General features: G+C 41.7%; 1 protein-coding gene across 7 annotated transcripts in view; it reads left to right on the top strand.

Moving 5' to 3' along the window:
* AFF3 (ALF transcription elongation factor 3) overlaps positions 1-24,491 on the top strand; it is a 243,119-nt gene that overhangs the window by 30,196 nt on the left and 188,432 nt on the right. For 5 of the 7 annotated variants that reach the window (XM_081002935.1, XM_081002932.1, XM_081002933.1 and 2 more), the window contains one exon: positions 21,998-22,118. In XM_081002935.1, coding sequence (XP_080859061.1) covers positions 22,020-22,118 — 99 coding nt within the window. In that variant the 5' untranslated portion in view covers positions 21,998-22,019. Of the gene's footprint in view, positions 1-19,372; positions 19,457-21,997; positions 22,119-23,668; positions 24,467-24,491 lie in introns of those variants that run through there. The other 2 variants (XM_081002934.1, XM_081002937.1) reach the window with 2 other exon arrangements.

The following is a 24,491-nucleotide window of genomic DNA, read 5'->3' as shown; positions in this document are numbered from 1 at the left end:
CACCTTCATCTGCCATTCTTCCAGAGTGGGTAGATCTTGTGTCTTCCAATACTTTGCAATAAGTATTCTTGCTGCTGTTGTGGCATACATAAAGAAAGTTCTGTCCTTCTTTGGCACCAATTGGCCGACCATGCCCAGGAGAAAGGCCTCTGGTTTCTTCAGAAAGGTATATTTAAATACCCTTTTCATTTCATTATAAATCATCTCCCAGAAAGCCTTAATCCTTGGGCACGTCCACCAAAGGTGAAAGAATGTATCTTCGGTTTCTTTACATTTCCAACATTTATTATCGGGCAAATGATAGATTTTTGCAAGCTTGACTGGTGTCATGTACCACCTGTATATCATTTTCATAATATTCTCTCTTAAGGCATTACATGCCGTAAACTTCATACCTGTGGTCCATAACTGTTCCCAGTCAGCCATCATTATGTTATGTCCAACATCTTGTGCCCATTTAATCATAGCAGATTTCACCGTTTCATAATAATAATAATAATAATAATAATAATTTATTATTTATACCCCGCCCATCTGGCTGGGTTTCCCCAGCCACTCTGGGCGGCTTCCAAAAGAATATTAAAATACTATGATACATCAAACATTAAAAGCTTCCCTAAACAGGGCTGCCTTCAGATGTCTTCTAAAAGTCTGGTAGTTGTTGTTCTCTTTGACATCTGGTGGGAGGGCGTTCCACAGGGAGGGCGCCACTACCGAGAAGGCCCTCTGCCTGGTTCCCTGTAACTTGGCTTCTCGCAGTGAGGGAACCGCCAGAAGGCCCTCGGTGCTGGACCTCAGTGTCCGGGTAGAACGATGGAGGTGGAGACGCTCCTTCAGGTATACTGGACCGAGGCCGTTTAGGGCTTTAAAGGTCAGCACCAACACTTTGAATTGTGCTCGGAAACGTACTGGGAGCCAATGTAGGTCTTTCAAGACCGGTGTTATATGGTCTCGGCGGCTGTTCCCAGTCACCAGTCTGGCTGCTGCATTCTGGATTAGTTGTAGTTTCCGGGTCACCTTCAAAGGTAGCCCCACGTAGAGCGCATTGCAGTAGTCCAAGCGGGAGATAACCAGAGCATGCACCACTCTGGCGAGGCAGTCCGCGGGCAGATAGGGTCTCAACCTACGTACCAGATGGAGCTGGTACACAGCTGCCCTGGACACGGATTTAACCTGTGCCTCCATGGACGGCTGTGAGTCCAAAATGACTCCCAGGCTGCGCACCTGGTCCTTCAGGGGCACGGTTACCCCATTCAGGACCAGGGAATCCCCCACACCTGCCCGCCTCCTGTCCCCCAGAAACAGTACTTCTGTCTTGTCAGGATTCAACCTCAATCTGTTTGCCGCCATCCATCCTCCAACCGCCTCCAGACACTCACACAGGACCTTCACCGCCTTCACTGGTTCTGATTTAAAGGAGAGGTAGAGCTGGGTGTCATCTGCATACTGATGAACACCCAGTCCAAACCCCCTGATGATCTCTCCCAGCGGCTTCATATAGATATTAAAAAGCATGGGGGAGAGGACAGAACCCTGAGGCACCCCACAAGTGAGAGCCCAAGGGTCTGAACACTCATCCCCCACCACCACTTTCTGAACACGGCCCAGGAGGAAGGAGCGGAACCACTGTATGACAGTGCCCCCAGCTCCCAGCCCCTCAAGACGGTCCAGAAGGATGTTATGGTCGATGGTATCAAACGCCGCTGAGAGATCCAGCAGAACTAGGAAACAGCTCTCACCTTTGTCCCTAGCCCGCCGGAGATCATCAACCAGTGCGACCAAGGCAGTTTCAGTCCCGTGATGAGGCCTGAATCCCGATTGGAAGGGATCCAAATGGTCCGCTTCTTCCAGGCGTGCCTGGAGTTGTTCAGCAACCACTCGCTCAATCACCTTGCCCAAGAATGGAAGATTTGAGACTGGGCGATAGTTGGCCATCGTGGCCGCATCTAAAGATGGTTTTTTAAGAAGCGGTTTAATAACCGCCTCTTTCAGCGGGTCTGGGAAGGCTCCCTCACAGAGGGAAGCATTCACCACCCCACGAAGCCCATCGCCCAGCCCTTCCCGGCTAGCTTTTATAAGCCAGGATGGGCAAGGATCAAGGAGACAGGTGGTTGGTTTCACTCGTCCAAGCAGCCTGTCCACATCCTCGGAGGTAACAGATTGGAATTGATCCCACACAATTTGACTAGACAGGACTCTAGCACTCCCCCGCCCCGGCCCTGCTCCCACGGTGGCGTCTACCTCTTCCCGAATCTGAGCGACTTTATCTGCAAAAAACTTTGCAAAATCATTGCAGGAGATCATGTGGCCCGTATTGGGCCCCGATGTAGCAGGTGGTTCCGCTAAATTGCGGACCACCTGAAAAAGTCTCCTGCTGCTGTTTTCTGCAGATGCAATAGAGGCGGCGAAGAAAGCCTTCTTCGCCGTCGCTACCGCCACTTGGTAGGCTCGACACTGAGCTCTAACCTGTGTCCGGTCAGCTTCAGAATGGTGAGCGGTGAGGGACTGTCGCTCAGCTCAACTGATCCCCAACATTGTCTTTCCCTTCATACTGGCGTCCGATGGAGTTCGGAGTCAGTTCTGTACCAGGCGGGGGGACAGATAGTCATAACCAATGCCTAAGCAACCACTCACAGATTTTGTATTTTAATAAAGTTGTGGCCAAAATAGTGCCAAAAACCAAAACTAAAATTACGTGTGAATTATTTCAAGGGGTGACTTGGGGACCTCCACACGCAACAAGTGCCATCTTTCAAAACAAGAAAAAAGTACTTGATTATTCATGGCCTTACTTTCATGGTTTTCACTCCTGTCAGCCTCTTCAATCACCTGTTCCAAATGAATAACAATAGTGTAATATAATTTAATAATAATACATGATGATTTAGCACAGATGAATAAATAATAACAATTCTGTTGGAAACATGGGGTTGAGGTTTTCTAAAATGGTGGTGTTCCAGCAGTCTTCTCAATTATCAGGAATGGTTTCTTACCCAACCCTCTTTTCTGAGCTAGGATCCTTTCCCTGGCTTTGATAGAAGCGTGATTCGCATGCTTGTTTATACAAGACCGAAAGAGAGCTGAAGAACAGTATTTTATGTTACTAGCTAGTTGTTTTCAAATGCTTTCTGTGCCAAAATTGTTTTCATCCAATTTATAGCTAAACATGTGGATCAAGCTTCTATTTACAGCCAAGAGAAAAACATGTTTATATATACTCTGGGATTTGTTACTCCCACTATGTTCATAGTAATGACGCCTATGCAATGGTTTTTAGGATCACAGCGTTGCAATTCTCTGTTTGTTTATTCATAAATAAGTCTTACAGTGCTCACTGGAGCTTGCTCAGTAACAAGTGTGCTTAGGTTTGTAACCTTAATTCTTTATACTATCTAATATTTTTCTCCAATCACAAAACCAATATTTCCATGAAGAGACAGCAGTTAATGATGACCAATGAATTATGGGCCACAATAAGCATTATATGAAGTTTTAACATTTAACCTCTGCTAAGTACATAACTTAACAGAGGTTAGTGGGCTATTGACCTAGCTCTAAATTGTATTACATGCATTTCAAGATTATGTATCTTTGCCTGTATGGATCTATATACACTATGATGTGTGAAACAGCTGAGAGTCTAATAGCAATATGAAGAAATAATTTGAAAAATGGACACTTTGCAGCTCAATGACTTTATGAAGATGTTCTGAGGAATTATAATTTAAAACTATATTATTATTAAGTTTGATTTTTTTTGCAGTTGCGGAGATTATGTAAAAACAGTTAAATATGAAGCTAATTGCAGGTATAACCTGACCAGCAGTTGATGTATCAACTGATATTAGATGGGAAATATAGATTACCATTTACCAAGTGGTCATTTACCATAGTGCGTATGTAACTACAAAGCACGAACAAATGGGTTGTCTCTACTATCCTGCTAAGTGATGATAGTGGTACAATTCTCACCACTTACCAGAGTGGCTTACTCAGTAGTGGCATGTATATGGTAGTAAATAACCACTTTACCATGTTGGTTTATTATCTTGCACCAAAGCTTTATTCCCAAGATCCTAATGTTTAGACCTGTTTTCTTCTAAGAAAGCTGGAGAAGCAACAGGGGAATTTAACACCTGGAGGTCGATATACTCTTATTCTCAGTAGTACTGCTTTCGCAGAATTACTTCTCTAATTAATACTTCATGGAATTATGTGCTATTGAAAGACGGCGTGTATTTTTAGATGCTTCTGCATCTTCTTGCTCACACATTCTTTTGAATCTGTGCTTTCCCGCATCTCCCCTAAGTTTTTTTTTTTTTTAAAAAAACCAAAAGTGTAAAAAGCCATCTTTCAAAGAGTTCTGATAAGTGCTTATTCTCAAGGGTAGCTTAATGGATGCAGAATGGATAAATCCACATGACAATCCACTTTAGAATATGGCATAGCTGGCATTCTCTCTCTTCAGATTCATTGGGAATACAGAAGTGCAGCAGATGAACTACTATATAGCTCAGGTCAGTGCACTGCACACAGCTTCACTGTGTCCTGAAAATGACCCTCTTACCGACAATCAAGATGCACTCCACTGCACATTGCCTCCTTAGATGAAGGCATTGCCCTACAGGATCTTAGTAGAATTTGTGAGGTAGTTCTGCAAGTCCTCCTTCCCATGAAATATAGCCCATGTGCAATAAATGTGGGGGGAAGACTTGCTATTGGGGGAGTCTTCAGTATGTCATATTTTTGTAAGTATGTTTTCTTCCATCTCTGTGAACAAATCCCTGTTGGAGTCCTTGATAATTGCTCATTTTGCCTCCCATATCACATTTACTAACTTAGCAGTATTTGCTACACAGTCTAATAGCAGAGTTTAACTTTTACACTAATAAGGTGTTATATTTCTCTCCGGTCTCCACAAATGACAGTTTGCAGCCTATGTGAAATAAAAAAATCATTTTTGCCTATTCTCTATTCTCCTATGAAAAGTCAGTTCCAGTGTCCACATTTCATAAATTCCTGACGTGTTAGAAATTAAACTAATAATAATCTAAAACTTCCTGTTACAACCAATAACCTTTGCACTGAAACCAGTTCAGCAGTTTTGATGTCTTGAAATATAATTTTTCATGAAAGACAGTGGTTTTTATCACAGACATGAACAAGCAAGTGACCTGGGGCATAAAATTGCTGCTCAGAAGAAGAGATATATTGCCACACAAAATGCCAAGATATCTACTTGCAACAATTACAACAATGATCATTTCACATCTTTTATGCAGACAGTTTTAATCTGCAAAAGGTTAAGCATGTGACAGTTACTTGTTCCTATGTACAGATTAGCTGAATAAGATTTAACCTTTAGAAGTTCTTAAGCAGCCACTGCTCAAAATTGGACAGTTTCATTGAAAGCCACCCAGATATAAGTGATCTAATGTTTAAATAGGAGACTCTAAAATCTTTTGATTTTCTTTTAGTTTTGCATGGTGATTATAACTTAGATTGGCTCGGTGTCCTTTTTAATTTGATTGTTATATGCCACAAGGCAAGATGCAAATAATTGAACAGCCTCATTCTTTCCTTTCAATAAGGCTCAAAGTCCCTGTTAAGTGGTGCTCTGAGCTTCTTTCTTTCAGTTTTTGGTTTTCACCCTTTAACCAAATGCAGTTTGAGGTGGGTTGTCTTCAACTGGTAGATAGGTTGCTCCCTGACCTTAGGAAAGTCACAACAGCAGCACTGCCACTGTGCTAATATATAGTATACAAAATTGAAGAAGTGAGGCCCCAAGTGCCTGTTTGAGCTAAATTTTGATTCTAGGTATGAAAAGGCCAGAGACTACTGTTTAGCAGCAGAAAGGCTCATGGAGATAGGCTGATTCATTATTTCAGTCTGATTTCTTTTTTCCCCCGGGCCAAAATTTGCCCCCTTTCCCCAAGCTGGATCTTAGACATGCAGTTTGGAGCATGGAGAAGGGGCAGTTGACTTCATGGATACTTCAGTCAAAGGAAGGGGTTTTTTTTGTTTTGTTTTTAATCCTACCCTTTTGCTGGTTTTCAACTTCCAATAGCACCTTTAAAGCTACTTTTCACTGAAACAAAAATCGAGGAAAAGTGCCGTTTGTGCCTCAGAACGTGCAGTTTGTGCCTCAGGAAAAAAAAAATGATGCTATCCTATTTCCCATTGTTTTAGATTGGCTTATAATTATTAATAGGAGAAACAAATCCTATGAGTAGATGAGTCATAAAAGGACAACAAATGTTCAAGCAAGTGTTCTTTCTAAAATGATCCGATTGGAATTTCTCTGAACTTTGAATGTGGAGAGGTCTCCCATGCTAGTCTATTGATGTAGCAGAAACATCCTGCAGTGCAGCCTCAGACATGCCCATTCAGAGGTAAGTCCCATTGAATTCAAAATGACTTTCACATACCACACTTAATTGGGAGTAAGCGCCATTGAACTCAATGGAACTTGCTTCTGAGTTAATATGGTTAAGACTGTACTTTAGGTATTATGGCACTTCAGAGCCTTACCAGCACAATCATATACCGAATTCCTACTGGTTTCAATGGGGCTTACTCCCAGGAGAGTCAGTATAACATTGCTGCCTTACAAATTATTTTGGTATAAGGTTTCATAGACCTCGTGCTTTGCCATATATATGGAATTTTGTTATCCAGAAATTTCCTCAGTCTACCTCCCACCCTAAGATCAGCAGATGGTGGCTAATAAATAATAATAATAACCTAGACATTAAATAAACAATAGAAACCTGTTATTAATGTATTAAAATTTATAAGCAGCTAGGGTGCAACCATAACCACACTTACACAGTACAAATATTATTTACACTAATAGATTTACAAACATTCCTTTCATACATTTTAAGGTTTCTTACAGTTTTTTGCCTAAATACACGGCAGTAAGAAACATAATGCTCTGATTATCTCTTTTAATATGCATGCAGGAGGTACATTGCATTAGATTCCTGTAACTGCATAGAAATAATTAAGTCTCTCTATTAATTGCGATTATCATCTATGTAAATATTATATGTAAATGAATTAAAATAAATGTTTGTCCATTAAATGAAACAAATTTGTGTTGTAAAAAAAAAAAGATGAAGCGTTTTATTCCTAGTTGCCCTTGCTATGCTCCCCCCTGCAGATAACGATATTTCAAATCTTGTTTCATAAATATGCATGTCATGTTCAAGATCCCATTTAAATGCATGCATGAGTAAGAAGCACTGAATTTGATTAACTTTATTAGCAATAAATAATGAAGTGTATTATTTTATGTTAACCCCTATCTAAGGGCAAAATACTGCAGACTCTTACATGTGTGTGAGTTGTGATTCGTTCCACCGATGCTAATATCATTACCCTATAAGTAAAGCTGTTTTAAATTTGAGTTAGCAAGCAGCACCTGTATTACAGAGCAGCTCTCAGATATCTTGCTATCTGGATAGGCAGTCATTTATATCCTTTAGAAAATGTATTTATAGCTTTGACTAATTGCTTCTTGGGACATGGAGCCTTTTACGTTCACACCCTTTGTTAAAACGCATCCAGAGGCAGGCTGAGCAGAACAATTTTTCAACTTTTTAGTGTCATTTTTATAGACAAATAACACTTGTAAATGATGGATAATAGCCAGCAAAATGCTGCGTTGTACAAAATGTGCATGAATTATGTTTGCTGCGAGACAGAAGGTTAACTTGCCCATGAACTAATTGGGCTGCTTTATGGTAAATGTGTACTGGTGTATGTCCATTATAAACAAGACTCTGACCAGCTGAAAGAGGATTTCTCCTTATCCTGGGAATTACTCATTATCTCATCCTTTTTTAACTGCCTGGTTCAAAAGTGGGTGGGGAGGGAGGTCTAATCATAATGTATCCTTAGGAATTACAACAAAGAGAACAGAGCAGCTGGAGCTTAATAATGTCACATATTAACACAACAAATTGGTGTCCCAGTTCTTCAGGCCCTGTGCCTTCAAAACCCTTGCTTACTTCAGAAGAAAAAGAATATACCAATGATTTGAAGGACTACCTGTGCTAGAGGGATATGTCTGCTATGTACTGGCTGTGGAGTGGTTGATTTCTGGCCAACCACCACCCAACATTTTGCTAATTTGCACTTTCTACATGCCCACCCATTTATTCACTCTGGATAGCCTGGAAAGGGAACACTTTGAAGGCTCTTCTCTGACACATGTTTGCACACCCCCATTTGGTGGGATTCCCGCTTTTTCAACCACCCAGGTTCACTATTAGAAGGAATATCAGTTTGGAAGCCAAGTAGGGCAACTCAAGACCAGGTAAAGACTCATAAAGGTTTAGGTGACTCCCTCCATTCACAGAAGTAATAAGGTTTGTACAACAAAAATGAAGATTTAAGTACCCCAAAACGGTCCAAGGACCTGTGAACATATAGAATATAGGGGCACAAAAAGTAAAGGTAGCCAAGTTGGCCCATCAGAAAAATGCCACGATTCATATTAGGGGCAATGCATTACTTTTTCAAATCCCCCACAGCTGCAGCTCACCACCCCACCTTATGCAATTTTCTGATGGGTCTGCCTGGCCCTTGGGAGTGACTTTGCAGTAGGCAACAGAGGGAAGATGCAGTATCAGATCCATCCAGAACTAGATTTGGATGAGACCTTTCTTGGAGCGGGATCCCATTACAAACACATTCTGGAGACACCATGTGGATTTAAAGCACCCTGAGATAAACCACTAAGATTATAAGCCAGGCCAGATGTCCCACTCAGGAGACATACACAACTGAGTGGACCTGATGTATCCTGACCAGCCTCACCTCCAGACAGTTCCACACCCCTCACAATCCCCCAGGAACCCCAGGCGAAGAGATGACAACAAAAACTAATCAAAGTCCAAAGCAGAGGGCATAGTGTGGAAAATCTCATTTCAGAGTCCTCTTCAGGAACTGGAATCCTTAGCCCAGGGGTCAGCAAGGTTTATCTTACCTGGGCCGGATCGGTCCCGTGGAGATCCCTCCGTGGGCCGGATCGCGCCCCCCCCCATGATTTTCAGCGTCGTGGAAGTGAGTCCCCGCACCGTGCTGCGCCGGTTTAGCACAAGTAGGCAGCTCAGTTTGGGGGCGTCTTGTGGGCCAGTCAAACAACCTCTGCAGGCCCTTTCCGGCCCATGGGCCTTAGGTTGCTGACCCCTGCCTTAGCCTAAGTATGAGTAGAATTGGGTCTCCATTATTTCACCAGGAAGAGTGAGGCAGCTCGGCTGTTTACAACAGTTGTTGTTTCAAGGTCATGATGTTTAAACCTCTTGAGTTACTGCCATTTGCCCTTCACCCTTGATCCCCAATTAACCCTTTTGGCACTGCTGGACAGCTCCTCTGGCCTTTAGCACTCTAGTCTCTAAACTAGCCTCTGATCCTAAATTATTATCGCTGACGTTGCTGGACAGCTCCCAAATCCTTCAACTGTTTGGTGTTGTGCCTTCTGGTTTTCACAAAACGTGGCTTGCCACTCGCCTACCTAGCCTGGAGTGGGGAGAGGTGTTTTGTGAGGAGAACCCTGCTCACAGTTTTCTAGCTACAGTACAAGCCATTCAGTGTTATAAGTAATGAAGAATTCGGAAACAGTTGCTACAGTTCAGCGGCATTTCATGCAAACCTCATGGTCTCTGCCATTTTCCAAAGGCACTGCAAGAGACACAAACAAGTTATATTTTCTCCCAGTTATTGAATCTGGCTTCTTTTTTCCTGGCTATTCCCCACCCCCACCCCCCAGTTAAGATTCTTTTCAGCAGTGCCATGTTCTCTAGTGTGTCTTTCCCCTTTCTTCCCTGGGCTTGGCATGCCTTTAATTTTTGAGAGTTATTGCATTATTAATCATTTTGGAACACACTGCTGTTTTAATATGCCATGATAGTTAGTGCTTCAAGATAAAATATAGGCTTTTAATGGTTTTACAAATAACATGCCAGTGCATTTGCATCTACTATATTGCTACTTTTAAATATGCAGTGATTTCCGCCCCCCTCCTCTGCCCCGTATAATGGAAATCACATAAACTAGATAGAAGTGATTAGCTAGCATGTGAGAGTGGTAACCTACTCTCGACAGAAGAAGCACATTTCATTGCCACAGAACCTGTGGTGCTCCTTCCATCATGATAATTTCAAAACTGCTTCAGAACAATCCCGGGCAGTGAGGGGAATAGATTGTGGCTTTGGGCAAGGTATATCATGCCTATGGCTAAGTAAGAGCAGCTGTTCATCTCCTTGGGCCCACATAGAATAGATAACCTCCTTCCCACCAGTCCTTGCAGGTTGTGCAGACTGTAGAGAAAACTGCTACTGTCAATCATACACATATGTCACCGTCGTGTTAAAAGCTATGCATTCTGCTAACTATTTTAAATTAATGTTGATGCTTCGGAGAGTGTGCATGATACTAGACGCTTTGCTTCAGTGCTGACAGGGCCATCTGCTGTGTATATGTGCCTGCCTTATTTTGGTTACCTCCTGCAATTACTGGAATTAGTTTAACATGAAATCCACTTGAGTTGGGAAGGAAATAATAACTTTCCTGGAGCTAATACCATCCAGATTGAAAGTGAACAGCATATGTCTCAGCCAAGCAAGCAGGTAAAATAGTTGAGTGGCAGGGCTGGCAATTTATACTCCATGCTTTTTACTGATTGACTTGAAAAGGCTGTGCCATTTTCTCTGTGATTTAAGCCTTTAGGACAGGCAGCAAAGTAAGGAATGGATTGGAGAGAGACTCAGATAGCAATCCTGTATGCATTTACCTAGGAGTAAGTTCTCTTGAATTCAGTGGGGCTTGCTTTTAAGTAAACATGTGGAAGGCTACACTCAGAGTTGTGAATTCAAAGAAATTGTGAATGATTGTGAATGATTACCATATTTTCCCATGTATAAGACTAGGTTTCCCCCCTAAGAAATAATGTCAAAAATTAGGGGGCATCTTATACACAGATAGTGCCGAAGGTGGACTGGCGATTGGTGGTTGCTGCAAAAATAGGGGGTGTCTTATACATGGGGGCGGAAAAATACGGTAACTGTGTCTGTAGCATCTTTGCCCTTTCTCTCAATAGAGAGCACATTACATAATGTTCCTATATTGGGAGCTGATGGAATGACCTCACAAGCCTCCATAATGGAGTGGAAGCTGCCCAGAGTGGCTGGGGAAACCCAGTCAGATGGGCAGGGTACAAATAATAAATTATTATTATTATTATTATTATTAGGTTTTAAGAAATACACAGAATATATTATTTTGACTAGGTTTGCTATCACAACATTTAAGGAAACCCTTGTTTGCATTCAGCTAGCTGTTATATGATGTTGAAATTGCAATTTACATGGGTTGATGAGTTTTAGTATGTTATAAAAGAAACATGCATTTTTAATAAATATGAATATTTTGGGTGTATGCTTAATCTCCAGTTGAAACAATTGGATTTTAAAGTGCTTAACAGGCTAGATCATAGACTTAGTTTACACTCTATGCAACCTCTATTACATTTGGTGCAAGCACCATCCAAAGCCCTGAGAAGTCTGATCCATGAAGAGTATTGATCAAATTTAATATATATTGGCCTACATTTTTAAAAGAATATTTCACTGAAGTTGCATTAATGTATCATACTAATTGACAACAACAACAACATGCCACCCATCTGTTTGGATTGCCTCAGCCACTCTGGGTAGCTCCCAACAAAATAATGAAAACACAATAAAACATCAACCATTAAAAACTACCCTGAACAGGGCTGCCTTCAGATGTCTTCTAAAAGTCAAATAGTTGTTTATCTGTTTGACAGCTGATGGGAGGGTTCCCTGTAGGGTTCACATCTCGTAGTGAGGGAACTGCCAGAAGGTCCTCAGAGCTGGACCTCAGTGTCTGGCCTCGATGATGGAGGTGGAGATGCTCCTTCAGGTATACAGGGCTGAGGTAATTTAGGGCTTTAAAGGTCAACATCAACACTTCGAATTGTGCTTGGAAACATACTGATAGCCAATGTAGGTCTTTCAGGACCAGTGTTATACGGTCTTGGCGGCTGCTCCCACTTACCAGTCTAGCTTCCGCATTTTGGATTTGTTGTAGTTTCCGAGTCCCCTTCAAATGTAGCCCGACGTAGAACACATTGTAGTAGTCCAATAACAATATACACAAGTACAGTAACAGTGTTTCTTTACTAATGGATTGTGACTTATTCTTTAAAGGAAAAATACTTTTGTCAAGCATTTCTGACTAAACAAAAACCTTTTGAACAATAAGGTTGCATGCCAATTACAGTATGAAAAATATTCAGATTTTTATTTTTTAATGCTCAAAATCATGCTAGTCTACTTAAGAACTTTCACTGCCTCTTATAGTATTAAATAGTAAAAATCATAATTTTCCCCTGAAAGACATTGGACTTCCCTTTTTAGGACACAAACTGTTAGTGCTCATTGAAATATATTATGTTTTGCTATGTTTCCAAAAATAATTGTGTGAGTTTGGGTAACATTTTGTTTAACCAGCTGGAAAACAATGAGGATTTTGTTTAGTAGTAGCCTTTACATTTGACTTGGATCAGAACTTAAAATTAATATGGGCTTTTCTCCATTTCCCTGATGATTGAAATACGGCACATGGTATTATTATGTTTCACAACTTCCTCTCACAATGTAAGTGGTTGGAACCCTTACCTTGTTAATGTTTAATGTTTCTTAAAGTGATATTTAAGCATACTTTTAATTAAATTTGACTCTTTTTCAAATTTAATTTCCTTCTTGGCAGGAACGTTGCTGTAAAATGCCATGCAGGTAATTTGAAGTGTGGCTTTCACTGCCTTGCAGTTGTACTTTTCCTTCCTCAAAATAACTGCATCAGATTCTGCTCCCATGATAACTGTTAAAAGGATCTTGAGCTGGAACTCTGTTGGAAAGTCAAATCACAATGGCACATGCATGTTGTCTTGCCTGTGATGCGATATTGTTTGTGCTTAGTGTGTGAAGGTTCATTTCTTTTAATAGTCAGTGCATTTAAGGAAATAGCACAAAAGACAGAACTGGGCTAGGTAGACCAATGGTCTTGTTAAGATGCAAGTTAACAAAATAACCCCCATGATGCTGTTTTGTTCTGACAAGGCATCACTTTGTCTGTTTGATTCTATTAATTCGCATACTATTTTTAAAAGCATGACCTCAGATTTCATTGTGCAAATGCAAAGCCATACCCTCCAACATTTCTCTCATGAGAATTGTTGTTGTTGTTTAGTCGTTTAGTTGTGTCCGACTCTTCGTGACCCCATGGACCAGAGCACACCAGGCACTCATGCCAGGCACTCATTAGAATAGGGATGTCCTATTCCATTGTTGTTGTTGTTATTATTATTATATCTCACCTATCTGACTGGCTTCCAACATACATTAAAACATAATAACACATTAAGCATAAAAAAGCTTCCCTAAATAGGGCTGCCTTCAGATGTCTTCTCATGGTTGTATAGTTACTTATCTCCTTGGCTTGGGGGAGGGATCGCGTAACTCACACCCTCCAACATTTCTCTGATGAAAATAGGGACGTCCTAAGGAAAAGCGGGACATTCCTGGATCAAATCAGAAACCAGAACGGCTTCTGTAAATCTGGGACTGTAGCCAGAAAATAGGGACACTTGGAGGGTCTGCAATGTGACTCTGCCATGCATCTCTAGAGCCAGTAAATGCCCACAGGTAATTAGATAAAAAAAAAAAGAAATAAACATGAGTTGTGAAGAAGTTAGTAGTGGCCACAAACTTGGATGGCTTTACAAGAGGATTGGACAGATTCACAGAGGATAAAGGCAATCAGTGTCTACTAGCCATGATGGCTTTGCTTTGCCTTCATGGTCAGAGGCAGTAATGTTTCTGAATATCAGTTGCTGGAAACCACAGGAGAGGGGAGTACAGTGGTATCTCAGGTTACAGACGCTTCAGGTTACAGACTCCACTAACCCAGAAATAGTACCTTGGGTTAAGAACTTTGCTTCAGGATGAGAACAGAAATCGCACAGCGGCAGCAGGAGGCCCCATAAGCTAAAGTGGTGCTTCAGGTTAAGAACAGTGTCAGGTTAAGAACGGACCTCCGGAACGAATTAAGTTCTTAACCCGAGGTACTACTGTATTCTTGTGCTCTGATCCTGCTTGCAGGTTTCCCACAGACATCCCACAGACAGCCTCTTCTTATATAGTTATGTCCTACTGAAAGTCAAACTAGAGCTAAATTTGTCGCTTACATGTAAATGCCATACAATATAGCGTTGATGCCTAAATGGTGTTTAGCGTGCTGTTGATTTTGAGTTTATAAATGCTGTAGTCTGATCTCTTTCTTGTTGGTGTAAAATGTTTTACACCAATATTTTACAAACTATTGTTAAAAAGGTTAAAGTATTGTTTTGGGTGCAAGTAATTTAAACACGAAGTGTGGAGGAGGCAGTATGGATTGTATCTAGTCAGCATATGCATTTATTAATGCCATGTGAGGAATTTTATGTAGCGAAGTGGCTCTGAAGTAACCCAGTGCCTTTTTTCGAAAGCAATGCACGTTTGATATTACATAAGATAAATGGGTTTTGCTAATTGAATCAAAGGATACACTTCCATACAAAAACAGATTATAAAACAAGGCTGGAAAATAAATATAATTTAAGTAAAGATGTCTTCTAATTAGTAATTGTTTTTGCTGTTAAACAAATTTTCAGTGGCAGAAAGTATCTTTTTCATTATAAACCTAATAATGGAGATTGTAATAATAGGTGTAAATTAACGTGGTGGGAAAACATTTACAGTGTAACATTCTAAATTAAATATGACATTAGCAAGTCTAATGTTTAAATGCTGTATAATTAACATTTGTTCAACTCCTGACAAATTAGAGCAATATAGACTTTAGATGACTTTATTTATGGCTCAGGATATTTTTCATGCCTGTTTCCTTTGATAAACACAGAGGCAAGTTTTATTTCTTTGCAGGATGCTGTAGCAAGACATGTGCTACACTGACAAAGGGGAAATCAAAATGCAGGAGAACTTAAATATTAACCAGAGGCATTTATTTTGCAAGTAGTATGTCATGATTGTTAAAAGATTTAGTAGCGTCATCACTGTAGCTGTTCATTGCTGTATTAGAAATAAAATACTGAGAATGGTTTATGCATAGCAGGTACAGAGGTAATAATATCCACTGTGCAATAAAATATTTGAATCCCCCTGTGTGCCTCCTCAGTGCATACATTGCTCCACTAAGTGCTTTGCATTGATGTTTGCGTCTGCAAATAAATATTACCAAAATGCTTTCTTTTTATAACAGCAGCTAATAGAAGATTGAAAGCCAGGCACAGAAGCAACGAAAAATTCCCAAACAAACAAAAAGCAGTTACAGATTTAATATGTGACAAAAGGATATCAAATTTTGCACATTAGAGTCCCATAAGGATCCATGCTAGACAGAAGGCTTAACAGAGATGGAGTAAAATATGGTCATCTGTTTTATCTGGAGGCATTATTTTTAATCAGGATAATGCAGGTGTTAGCTTGTACCTCAGCTGACCCGACGGAGGGGTTCTTAGGGCCTAGCTTTAGGCTCTGATTTTCTCTGGATGGGCCTTTCAGTCTGCCTCCCATCTCCAGTACACATCAATAGATATAATGGCAGCCCCAAATGACCTGCTGATTCTGAAGTGGGAATTTCAAGGGGCTTAAGCATTGTGAACTACCTAGGACTGGGGATTGTATGGAGGCTTCAGAGCGAAAGGGGGAAGGAGTTGGTTTTTGTTAGTTCCCCCTCGGTCTCTGCTGCAGAACCTCCTGCCACCCCACCAAATATTCTCTAGAGCAGCGGTTCTCAACCTGTGGGTCCCCAGATGTTGGACTACAACTCCCATGATCCCTGAGCTTTGGCCTTGCTAGCTAGGGGTGATGGAAGTTGTAGTTCAACAACATTTTGGGACCCACAGGTAGAGAAAGGCTGCTCTAGAGGGTTGGGGGACAATTAGCAACAACACAGGAGGTGGTGCAGTATGGGTTGCAAGTGTGAGAAGGAATTGGGAGAAATTGCTTGGGTTCAGCCAACCCAACACTCCTTATTACAGCTCAGCCAGTTCAGCCAAAGCTGGCTGAGCCAAGGTCAAGGTACCGTATTTTTCGCTCTATAGGACGCACTTTTTCCCCTTCAAAAATGAAGGGGAAATGTGTGTGCGTCCTATGGAGCGAAGACGCCATAGCCCTGCGACCCTCTCCCGGCTGGAGAGGTGACATGCGGCTGTGGCAGGAGCCTCTACAGCCACGCGTCACCTCTCCAGCCGGGAGAGCGCGCGGGGCTAAAGAAGCACCCAGCGACCCTCTCCCGGCTGGAGAGGTGACGCGCGGCTATAGAGGCTCCTGCCATAACCGCGCGTCACCTCTCCAGCCGGGAGAGCGCGTGCGGGGCTAAAGCAGCCCCCTGCGACCCTCTCCCGGCTGGAGAGGTGACGCGCGGCTGTGGCAGGAGCCTCTATAGCCGCGCGTCACCTCTCCAGCCGGGAGAGCGCATGTGGGGCTAAAGGTGCGTTTAAGGTGCGTTCAGGCGGCTACCTTGGAAGCCTGGAGAGCGAGAGGGGTCGGTGTGCACTGACCCCTCTCGCTCTCCAGGCTTCAGGTTCCTTTCGATCTGCTCTTTGGGGCTGGCGGGGGGAAGCCCACCACCAGCCCCAAAGAGCAGGTCAGGGAGCAGCGGAAAGGCGCAGCGGAGAGGCTCCTGCCATAGCCGCGCGTCACCACTCCAGCCGGGAGAGCGCGCGCGGGGCTAAAGAAGGTTAGGTCTATGACTCTGTCCATGGTTTGTGTACAAGAGGGAGAGGCAGATATTTATTAAGTAATAATAAAACATTTTAAAGGGAATGAAAATAAAATATTTTTTTCTTCTTCAGGTCTTCATTTCTGTAGGCAAAGCCATCAATTAAAATATCAACCTCTTAAGAACTCTGTGTACCTACACATTCACTAAGGATAGAACTCACGGTACAATTAAATATCCCACTAAGGGCACATCAAAATTAAGAGCACTTAATTGTATACAGCATTGAGCTGTATGGGTATGTAACATTTCAAACCCACGTTTGCTTTGCTTTCAAAGCATTTGTATGCAGTCTATAATACAGTAAATCTGTCACACAGAGTCTGCCCCATACCAAGAGCTTTTTAAGTCAAGCGAAACACAACACAGCATAATATGGACATCATTTTCTTGATTAACTTTGATGAACCTCCAGTCATTATCCATTATAGTAACAGTAAATTGGAAATGCTGCTTTGTTAGTGTTACTTGTATAGGCAGTTTTGATGAGTCATAGAATTTATGGCTACTGGCACTTGACATTGATAATGAAACGCCATATTTTGCCTTTCCTTGGAAATAAAATACGACATACAGCTGCAATTATGCATCCCTTGGTTTATGCAAGAGGATAGATAGTTCTGTGTCGTTGTTGCCTTTATAATTTTTTTACTCCAGAAGTAAATGAACGAAGTCCAACCATACAGGGCAGGACAAGCAGCCTCTATGCAAAAAAAAAAAGGGAAAGAAAAAAGACACAAGTCTGACACCAGGAAAGGCAATATTCACAAGACAGTGGGGATTATTTCAACTTCCCAGGACACATTACCAGCTTAAAACACAGAAGGTTGGGTGTTGTTTTTTTATCAGCTCAGATTGAAACTGGTTTGGAGAGAAAACACACCAAAATTCTCAAAAACAACAACACAGGATAGATACAGGATGGATTACGGCTCACATTGAATGTACATCACTTGCCAAACCAACATTGGGAGTCCATTGGATGAAGAGTAAATGTACACAGCTCTAGTGTGGCCATTCTAGAGCAAACTTCAAAGGGAGTCTGTAACATGAAACCACTGAATTACATCAAGAGGTTCAGCGCTATCACTTGTGGCCTGAACCAAGACTGGAGGATCATTAGCATGTGTTAATTGGCTTACTAGTGCCAGGGTGTCTGCATTACCAACTGTTTGTGAGTTGTCACTATTAATTAGGTACTTATCACCCTCTGTGCTTTTCTGCATTCCCTCTGACCTCAGTATTTTACAACCATCTCCCTCCCCACCCAAAAAACCCTCATTTATTTGTATACCCATAACTCGGGATGACACTTCATGCATTTTGATTTTAATTAGTTTTAAAATACCTGTTTTAGCTGAATTTCATTGATATTAGATAGATGATACATACGTACATACTGTACATACATACATGCATACATATATACCCACCCACACAAAATCGAGTGGTATATAAATTTTGATGCACAGAGAAAGAAAATGCACCTGATAGGCTGAACTGTAGTGCATGAAAGCTTATAACAAAATGAACTGGTTAGTCTTTAAGGTACTGCAAAGTGTTTATTGCTTTTGAGCCAAACTGATAACCCTTGAGTGTGCACATATCTGTGATTATAGAACCAGTGTTACAAACTGAGATATGAAAGCTAGGAGCTAGATGGCACCTTAAATCTAGGTTGTGGGCACCGCAATGGAGTGTCTAGGTGCACTTTTTTATAACAAGAATGCAAGCTGAAAATGAATGAACTGCAGCTAAAATCTTATGTTCATTTTTCACATGGTGTAGTCCTCATCTGAAGACATATTTCTCCTGCCCGTCCTCCTAATATTCTTATGAGGATACCTTCTCCAGTCCTCAGAGAGTGGCTGGAAGTGGGGAAGCAGAAAAGGTTCCTCCTTTCATTCCAGCAGTGGCAGTTTTAATCTGAAATCTTAGGTGCAGTACTGTACCCAGAGCTCAGAAACTGCTCGCATTAATGAAATTCCCTGTCGCGCCTAGAACAATGGGAGTTTCCAAAGCTGTATAGAACTACTACCCCCCCACCCCACCCAGGGCAAATTAAAATTGTATGAAGTGAACAAAATTACAGTTTTGTCTCTCTCCTTACCAAATGGGGTTGCTCAAGAGAGCCTGTGAATAGCCAGTTTTCTTTAAAGGAGAGCACACTAGAGACTCGAAATGCACAAATATACCCCTTTCTGTGCTTATTGACAGGTTGAAAGGGAGTGACAGGGAGCAGGAGCAGGCATAAGCAACACAGGTCCCATGGTGGGCTCAGCACAAAATATACCCATTAATGAATCCTAGGAGACATTCCAGGGTAGCAGAATCTTTGACCTTCATGACTCTCAAAGAAGCTGCCGCAAGTTCATTAAAGGAGGGGGGAGGAGGTGAAGCTGAGAGGGATTGGGAGACTCACTAGGGGTGTTAGAAAATTGCAAAATGGCCTTATGACATGAATTTGAATTTATTTGTTTTTTGTTTTGCATAGTAGAACTCCAGTTAAAACCTCTGAGGATTTATCCTCTTGTGATCTGTTGAGACAATTTAACCTCCTTCTAATCATGCCACTAAACAGGTTAGTTGTGTTGCTCAGAAACATTTCAAAAAAGGTTGCATCTTGAAAGTGTTGCGTCTTCTTGAATTATAAAATATTTGGGCGGGGGGAAACAGATAAAGAAAATATATCTGCTTTCCCAAGGTGAAGCTTGCAGGATTCATGCACCGAGTATTCAGATCGTTGGAACGTGTTTATTACCATCCTAGAGTAATTGTGAACACAATTAAAACCTTTTGTCCTCAATCTGGCTTCTGTCCCTGTGTAAGTGGCTGTTACCAGAAGACTCTGTGTGATTGTATTGATGTTTATATGGCCAGTTTTCATGGTTAGTACAAATCATAAAAGCTATGGAGGATGAAGCGTAAATGAATCCAGCTTCAGAATTGCTGGGAGCTAAAGTTTTAAAACTCATGCTGCAAAGTGAAAAATGAAATTTAACCAGGCATTTTGGTGAAGGAGAAGTAATTTATTGGATGTAAGATGAAAAGCTGTGAGAGTAAACATCAATCTCATCTTAGACACATGTCAGTGATTGATGTTTGCTCTGCACTGCAGCCTGGAGGTAAACTCTTTGAAACAGCATAGTAGGTACTTTATCTGTCTGAGGGAAAGAACACAGTTTGTTAAGTTGCTGCTTTTTTTTTTTTTTTTTGAGACCCTGCTACATCTTCATGTTCAATCAAAGGCAAAACAGTAAATCAGAGTAATTGCTTTGCCCTGTGGCATTTCTGTTTGTAAATGGAGGAAAAAATACTGCAGAACCCTCAAATTAACTTCTGTTTAAACTAGGTGAAAAGTCCAAAAAGTCACTTGCAGCCCAAGTATAGCATTTTATTAATCATGTCACCAGTCCATCAAAAGCTAGTGCTTTGTTTTTCTTGCACGGCAGCTGATGCTTTTGTTTCAAAATGCTTTTTAGCACTGAGGAATGTAAAGCTGTCACTTCTGGGAAATCATAACAAGCCATTAGCAACACAGACTTTATAAATAGTCATCATTTATTTATTTTTGTTTAGCTGAAAATGACAATGGTATGAATAAACTGGCCAGAAAAGGTGTTGGATATGACGATATAATGAGAAGCAAGTCTAATCTACAACTTACTAAGTGCTTGTGCTATTCAATAATATAATTACCCAACATTACTGCATTGATTAAAATGATTATTCATATGAATATATGAAGCTACCAAATACTGAAGCTTATTGATCCACCGAGCCCAGTACTGTATTGTCTACTACTTTGTGAGGCAGTAGATCAAAGAGAGAGGTCTTTCTCAGCCTTGTTACCCGGGGCTAAACTAAATGCTACCACTAAAATAAAATAATTACTTCCCAGGCTATTTCATTTGGCCAATATTGTGAAAGTACATTTCCGTTTCTGAGCACAATTCGAAGTGTTGGTGCTGACCTTTAAAGCCCTAAACGGTTTTGCCCCTGCATACCTGAAGGAGCAGCTCCGCCCTCATTGTTCAGCCTGGACACTGAGGTCCAGCTCTGAGGGCCTTCTGGCTGCTCCCTCACTGCAAGATGTGAGGTTACAGAGACTCATTTTCTGCACTGTGCAAAGCACTTCATAGACCAGCTGTCAGAATAAGGCAGTTTCACACCTTCATCTTGGTCAATCCTTTTATGAAGGGGCTGAATTCAGTGTAGCAGAACAGCATTCATGCATTTGTATTCACAACTTGCAGCCATCACAGCACGTTCATGACTTACTGTACTATGAATGTAGCCCCCACCAGCTCTGTGATGTCTTAGTGCACAGCTACAAGTCATATCAGCCCATATGTGGGAGACTAACAACAAGAATGTCTTGGTTGGGGTGGTTGTTTTCTTTCAATCCTCCAATTCTAGTTGGTTGGCAAAAAGGATAACAATTGTGGCTAGGCTAAAGTAGCTGATAGTTGCGTTTGTACTTTCATGACCACAGCTGATTAATGGAGATCAGAAGAAGGTGCATTACTGTGAAAATATCTGTGGTGTATAGCTTTAACAGCCCATTAGGGCTCATTAATGAAAAGAGAACTATAGAATCCAACTAGAGTGATTTCATTTTTAAGCAGCATTCTTGTCTAACACCCTAAGGCACTGAAGCCCTTTAGATTTTGCTGGACAACGGCTCCCATCATCCTTGACTATGCAGATTGAGACTGATCGGAGTTGGAGTCCAACAATAAAAGGGGAGGGAACACCCTGCTCTAAAGAGCTGTCATACAAGGAAATGTTTTCATCATTTCTATTTAACCATAGCTTTAATTATTGTGCACTTTAAAAAGGACCCTCCCTTTTTTTCTTTGTCAAAGATGCTTTGACACTTACCCTGTTTCATTTCACCTGTTCGACATAGGTCCCCTAAATATCTCATCCCTCCAGAAACTGGGTGAGTGTGTGTGTTTGTGTGTATGTGGACTTGAATTTCCTTATTGGAATGGCATCCATCACATTCCTGTTCTTGCTTCCTTTGTCACCTGTTTCCTAAGTCACCCTTCTCTATATTGTTATGGCCACCCAGGGTTTGTTGCCTTAATTCTAGTTTTCTGCTTTTCTTTTGGTGCAGTGTCTATGACCCTGACAGAAATATGCTGCGCAGGAAAGAATGGGAAAGGAGAAATCAGGAGACCCAGCACGAAGATGGCATATTTAATAACAGCTACTCCCTCTTCAGTGAGCCATACAAGGTATATATATATATTTCCCCCCAATTTTCCTCCCTGTTGTTTGATTGTTGCTCAAAGCAGGTAAGGCAGTTTAGGAGAACCCAATTCCCCAACTTAAAACAGAATAATCTATATTCAAAGTGTACCTTACAGATGCTTGTCTAACCTTTTTTTGAAAACCTCCAGAGAAAGCCAGATGACAGCTTATTCTATTGCTAACCCTGCCTTCAAAGTGGGGTGCTTAGAAATTTTTAATTTTGTAGTCTCTTCCATCTTACCATCTATGGACTTGTAAAGGGGGTCGCCTACTCCTTTATCCAAGTCATTCATGATAATATTGAATGTCACCATATCCGACAACCCAAAACTGTTGTTTGTTCTTGGGTAGAGCTGCTGGCTGTTAATGAACAAGCTAAGCCATGTTGTCTGGAAGTTGATGCCACCAGAACACAATGGCTGGTTGTGAGCCGAGTCAGAACCAGAGGATGTGGCTTGAGGTCCTTCATGCCGGAGTGAAAACAAAGCCTGGTCCTGCTTGGACACCTCACTTCAACTCACCTAACTGATGGGCCACCCGCCTGTGCTGCTCTCCCAGCTGAGCTTGCAATACTGCCTTTTGGTCTAATAATTGACTGGGATAGCCAGTGTGGTGTGCCTTAATGCTCAGGCGGTGCTGGCTGAGGCTGATGGGAGTTGCATCTCGAGGACACCATGTTGGCTACTCACATACTAGACTCATTTCCTTTCTCCTCCCCGCACTAAATACATTAGCTGCTCTGTGGTGGCAGGTCGTTCTAATCCAATAGTGGAGAATCTCTGGCTGTGGGCCTAATTAGGCCCATCAGCCGCACACATACCCCAACTTGACCCATGAGACTGTTTTGGCCAAGCCATTTCCACCACCTGCTCTCTAAACCTGATGTCATTTATGTCAGGTGCAGGGCAGGTAAATGCATGGCCGGGCCAAAGGGCGGGTGGCAGATACCACCAGCCAACTGCACCTGTGTGCAGAACTTTGCATGTGTCAGCAATCAGCTGATTGTCAAGGCAATCAGCACTATGTACAGCACTATGCAAAAATGGGTCACCTAATGTCATTCTGATGATGGCAGGTGACTGACAAGAAACACCCGGCCCCCCAAATCTATCAAATCTATATCAATATATTTCTTTTTAGGAAACCACATGAGGGATAGGTCATAAGTCTTGCTACAGTTCAAATTTATTAGCAAGATTTTCCTTGCCCACTCAACAAGTTATTTTATCAAAAGAGAGTAGGTTCTTCTAGGGTTTTATGTGTGTCCTAATAAAACTGTATTGTTTCCTAGTAACAACTGAGTTTTCTTCAAGTTGCTTGCCAATTAGTAATTTCAAATTACAGAGCACTGTAATAATTTCGTTCAGTAAAAGCAACCACATAAATTATTTTGTATGTCCTACTTTAATTGGTCATTAGCTATAGGCTGCAGGATATACTTTTTTGTAGTGTGCCATAATGAACTGGTCTCACAAAGCATGCATTAATATTGATGTCTCATTGAGTTTTAGATGTTTATTTTTCAAAGTACGTGAAAGGTGGAGCAGCGTTACATTCAAACGTGTTTCAAAAAAGTGTTTTAGACTTAGATCAGTACCTAGTTGTTGGCACCCGTCTGTATCAAGAGACAACAGAGTGTGCTTCCTGGGATGAAGTGAAACCACTGTGTTAGCAGCACCAAAGTAACATTACATGGTGCGCAAGCCTGGGCAGTGTGTATGGAGATCCTGGGGTGCCCAAACGACAAGATCCCCCTCTCAGCCTCGCTGCTGTGGTCCAAAGGAAACAGAGCAATACATTTAACCTTGGCTGCCAGAAGGAGGCATACAAGGCACCATCCCAACCATTTTAGGGACTTCACTCCAGATTTGCATAGGGTTTGCTCCTTAGCTTTTTCTTCTCCCAAAGATGTCCTGCAAGGCAGCAGAGGTTTAGGACCAGAGTTTCTCCTAGAGGGGCTACCTTCCCAGGTTGACAAGCCTTCTTGACCGTTGGACTCACTATTGACCTTGCCCGCTCAAATCTGCTGGAGCTTGTCATAACATGCAGTGGAAGTCCCTAGCTCACCAAGGTTTTGAGACCCATCAGCTACCCTCACCTGGTTTAGCTGGCCAGTCAAAGGCGCTGCTGGGGTGTGGCTGCTGTCACATGCTGACAGCTTCTGGGAGCTTGCAATGGTCAAACAGAAATATTCTAGCTCTAGTTACATTTCATGGAAATCACTCAGTATAGTTAACAATTGTCCATATGACATCACAATATTCTCAGAATTGTTGGAGAGGCTGTGGAAAAAGGAGTCACCTTTTTTCAATAATGGTGGGACTTCTCACAGGTATTAAGATTCTGGACAATGGTGG

This window comes from Podarcis pityusensis (assembly GCF_964106645.2).
Source record: "Podarcis pityusensis genome assembly, chromosome: 4".
Lineage (NCBI taxonomy): Eukaryota > Metazoa > Chordata > Lepidosauria > Squamata > Lacertidae > Podarcis > Podarcis pityusensis.
This window is presented reverse-complemented; position numbering and strand designations above follow the sequence as displayed.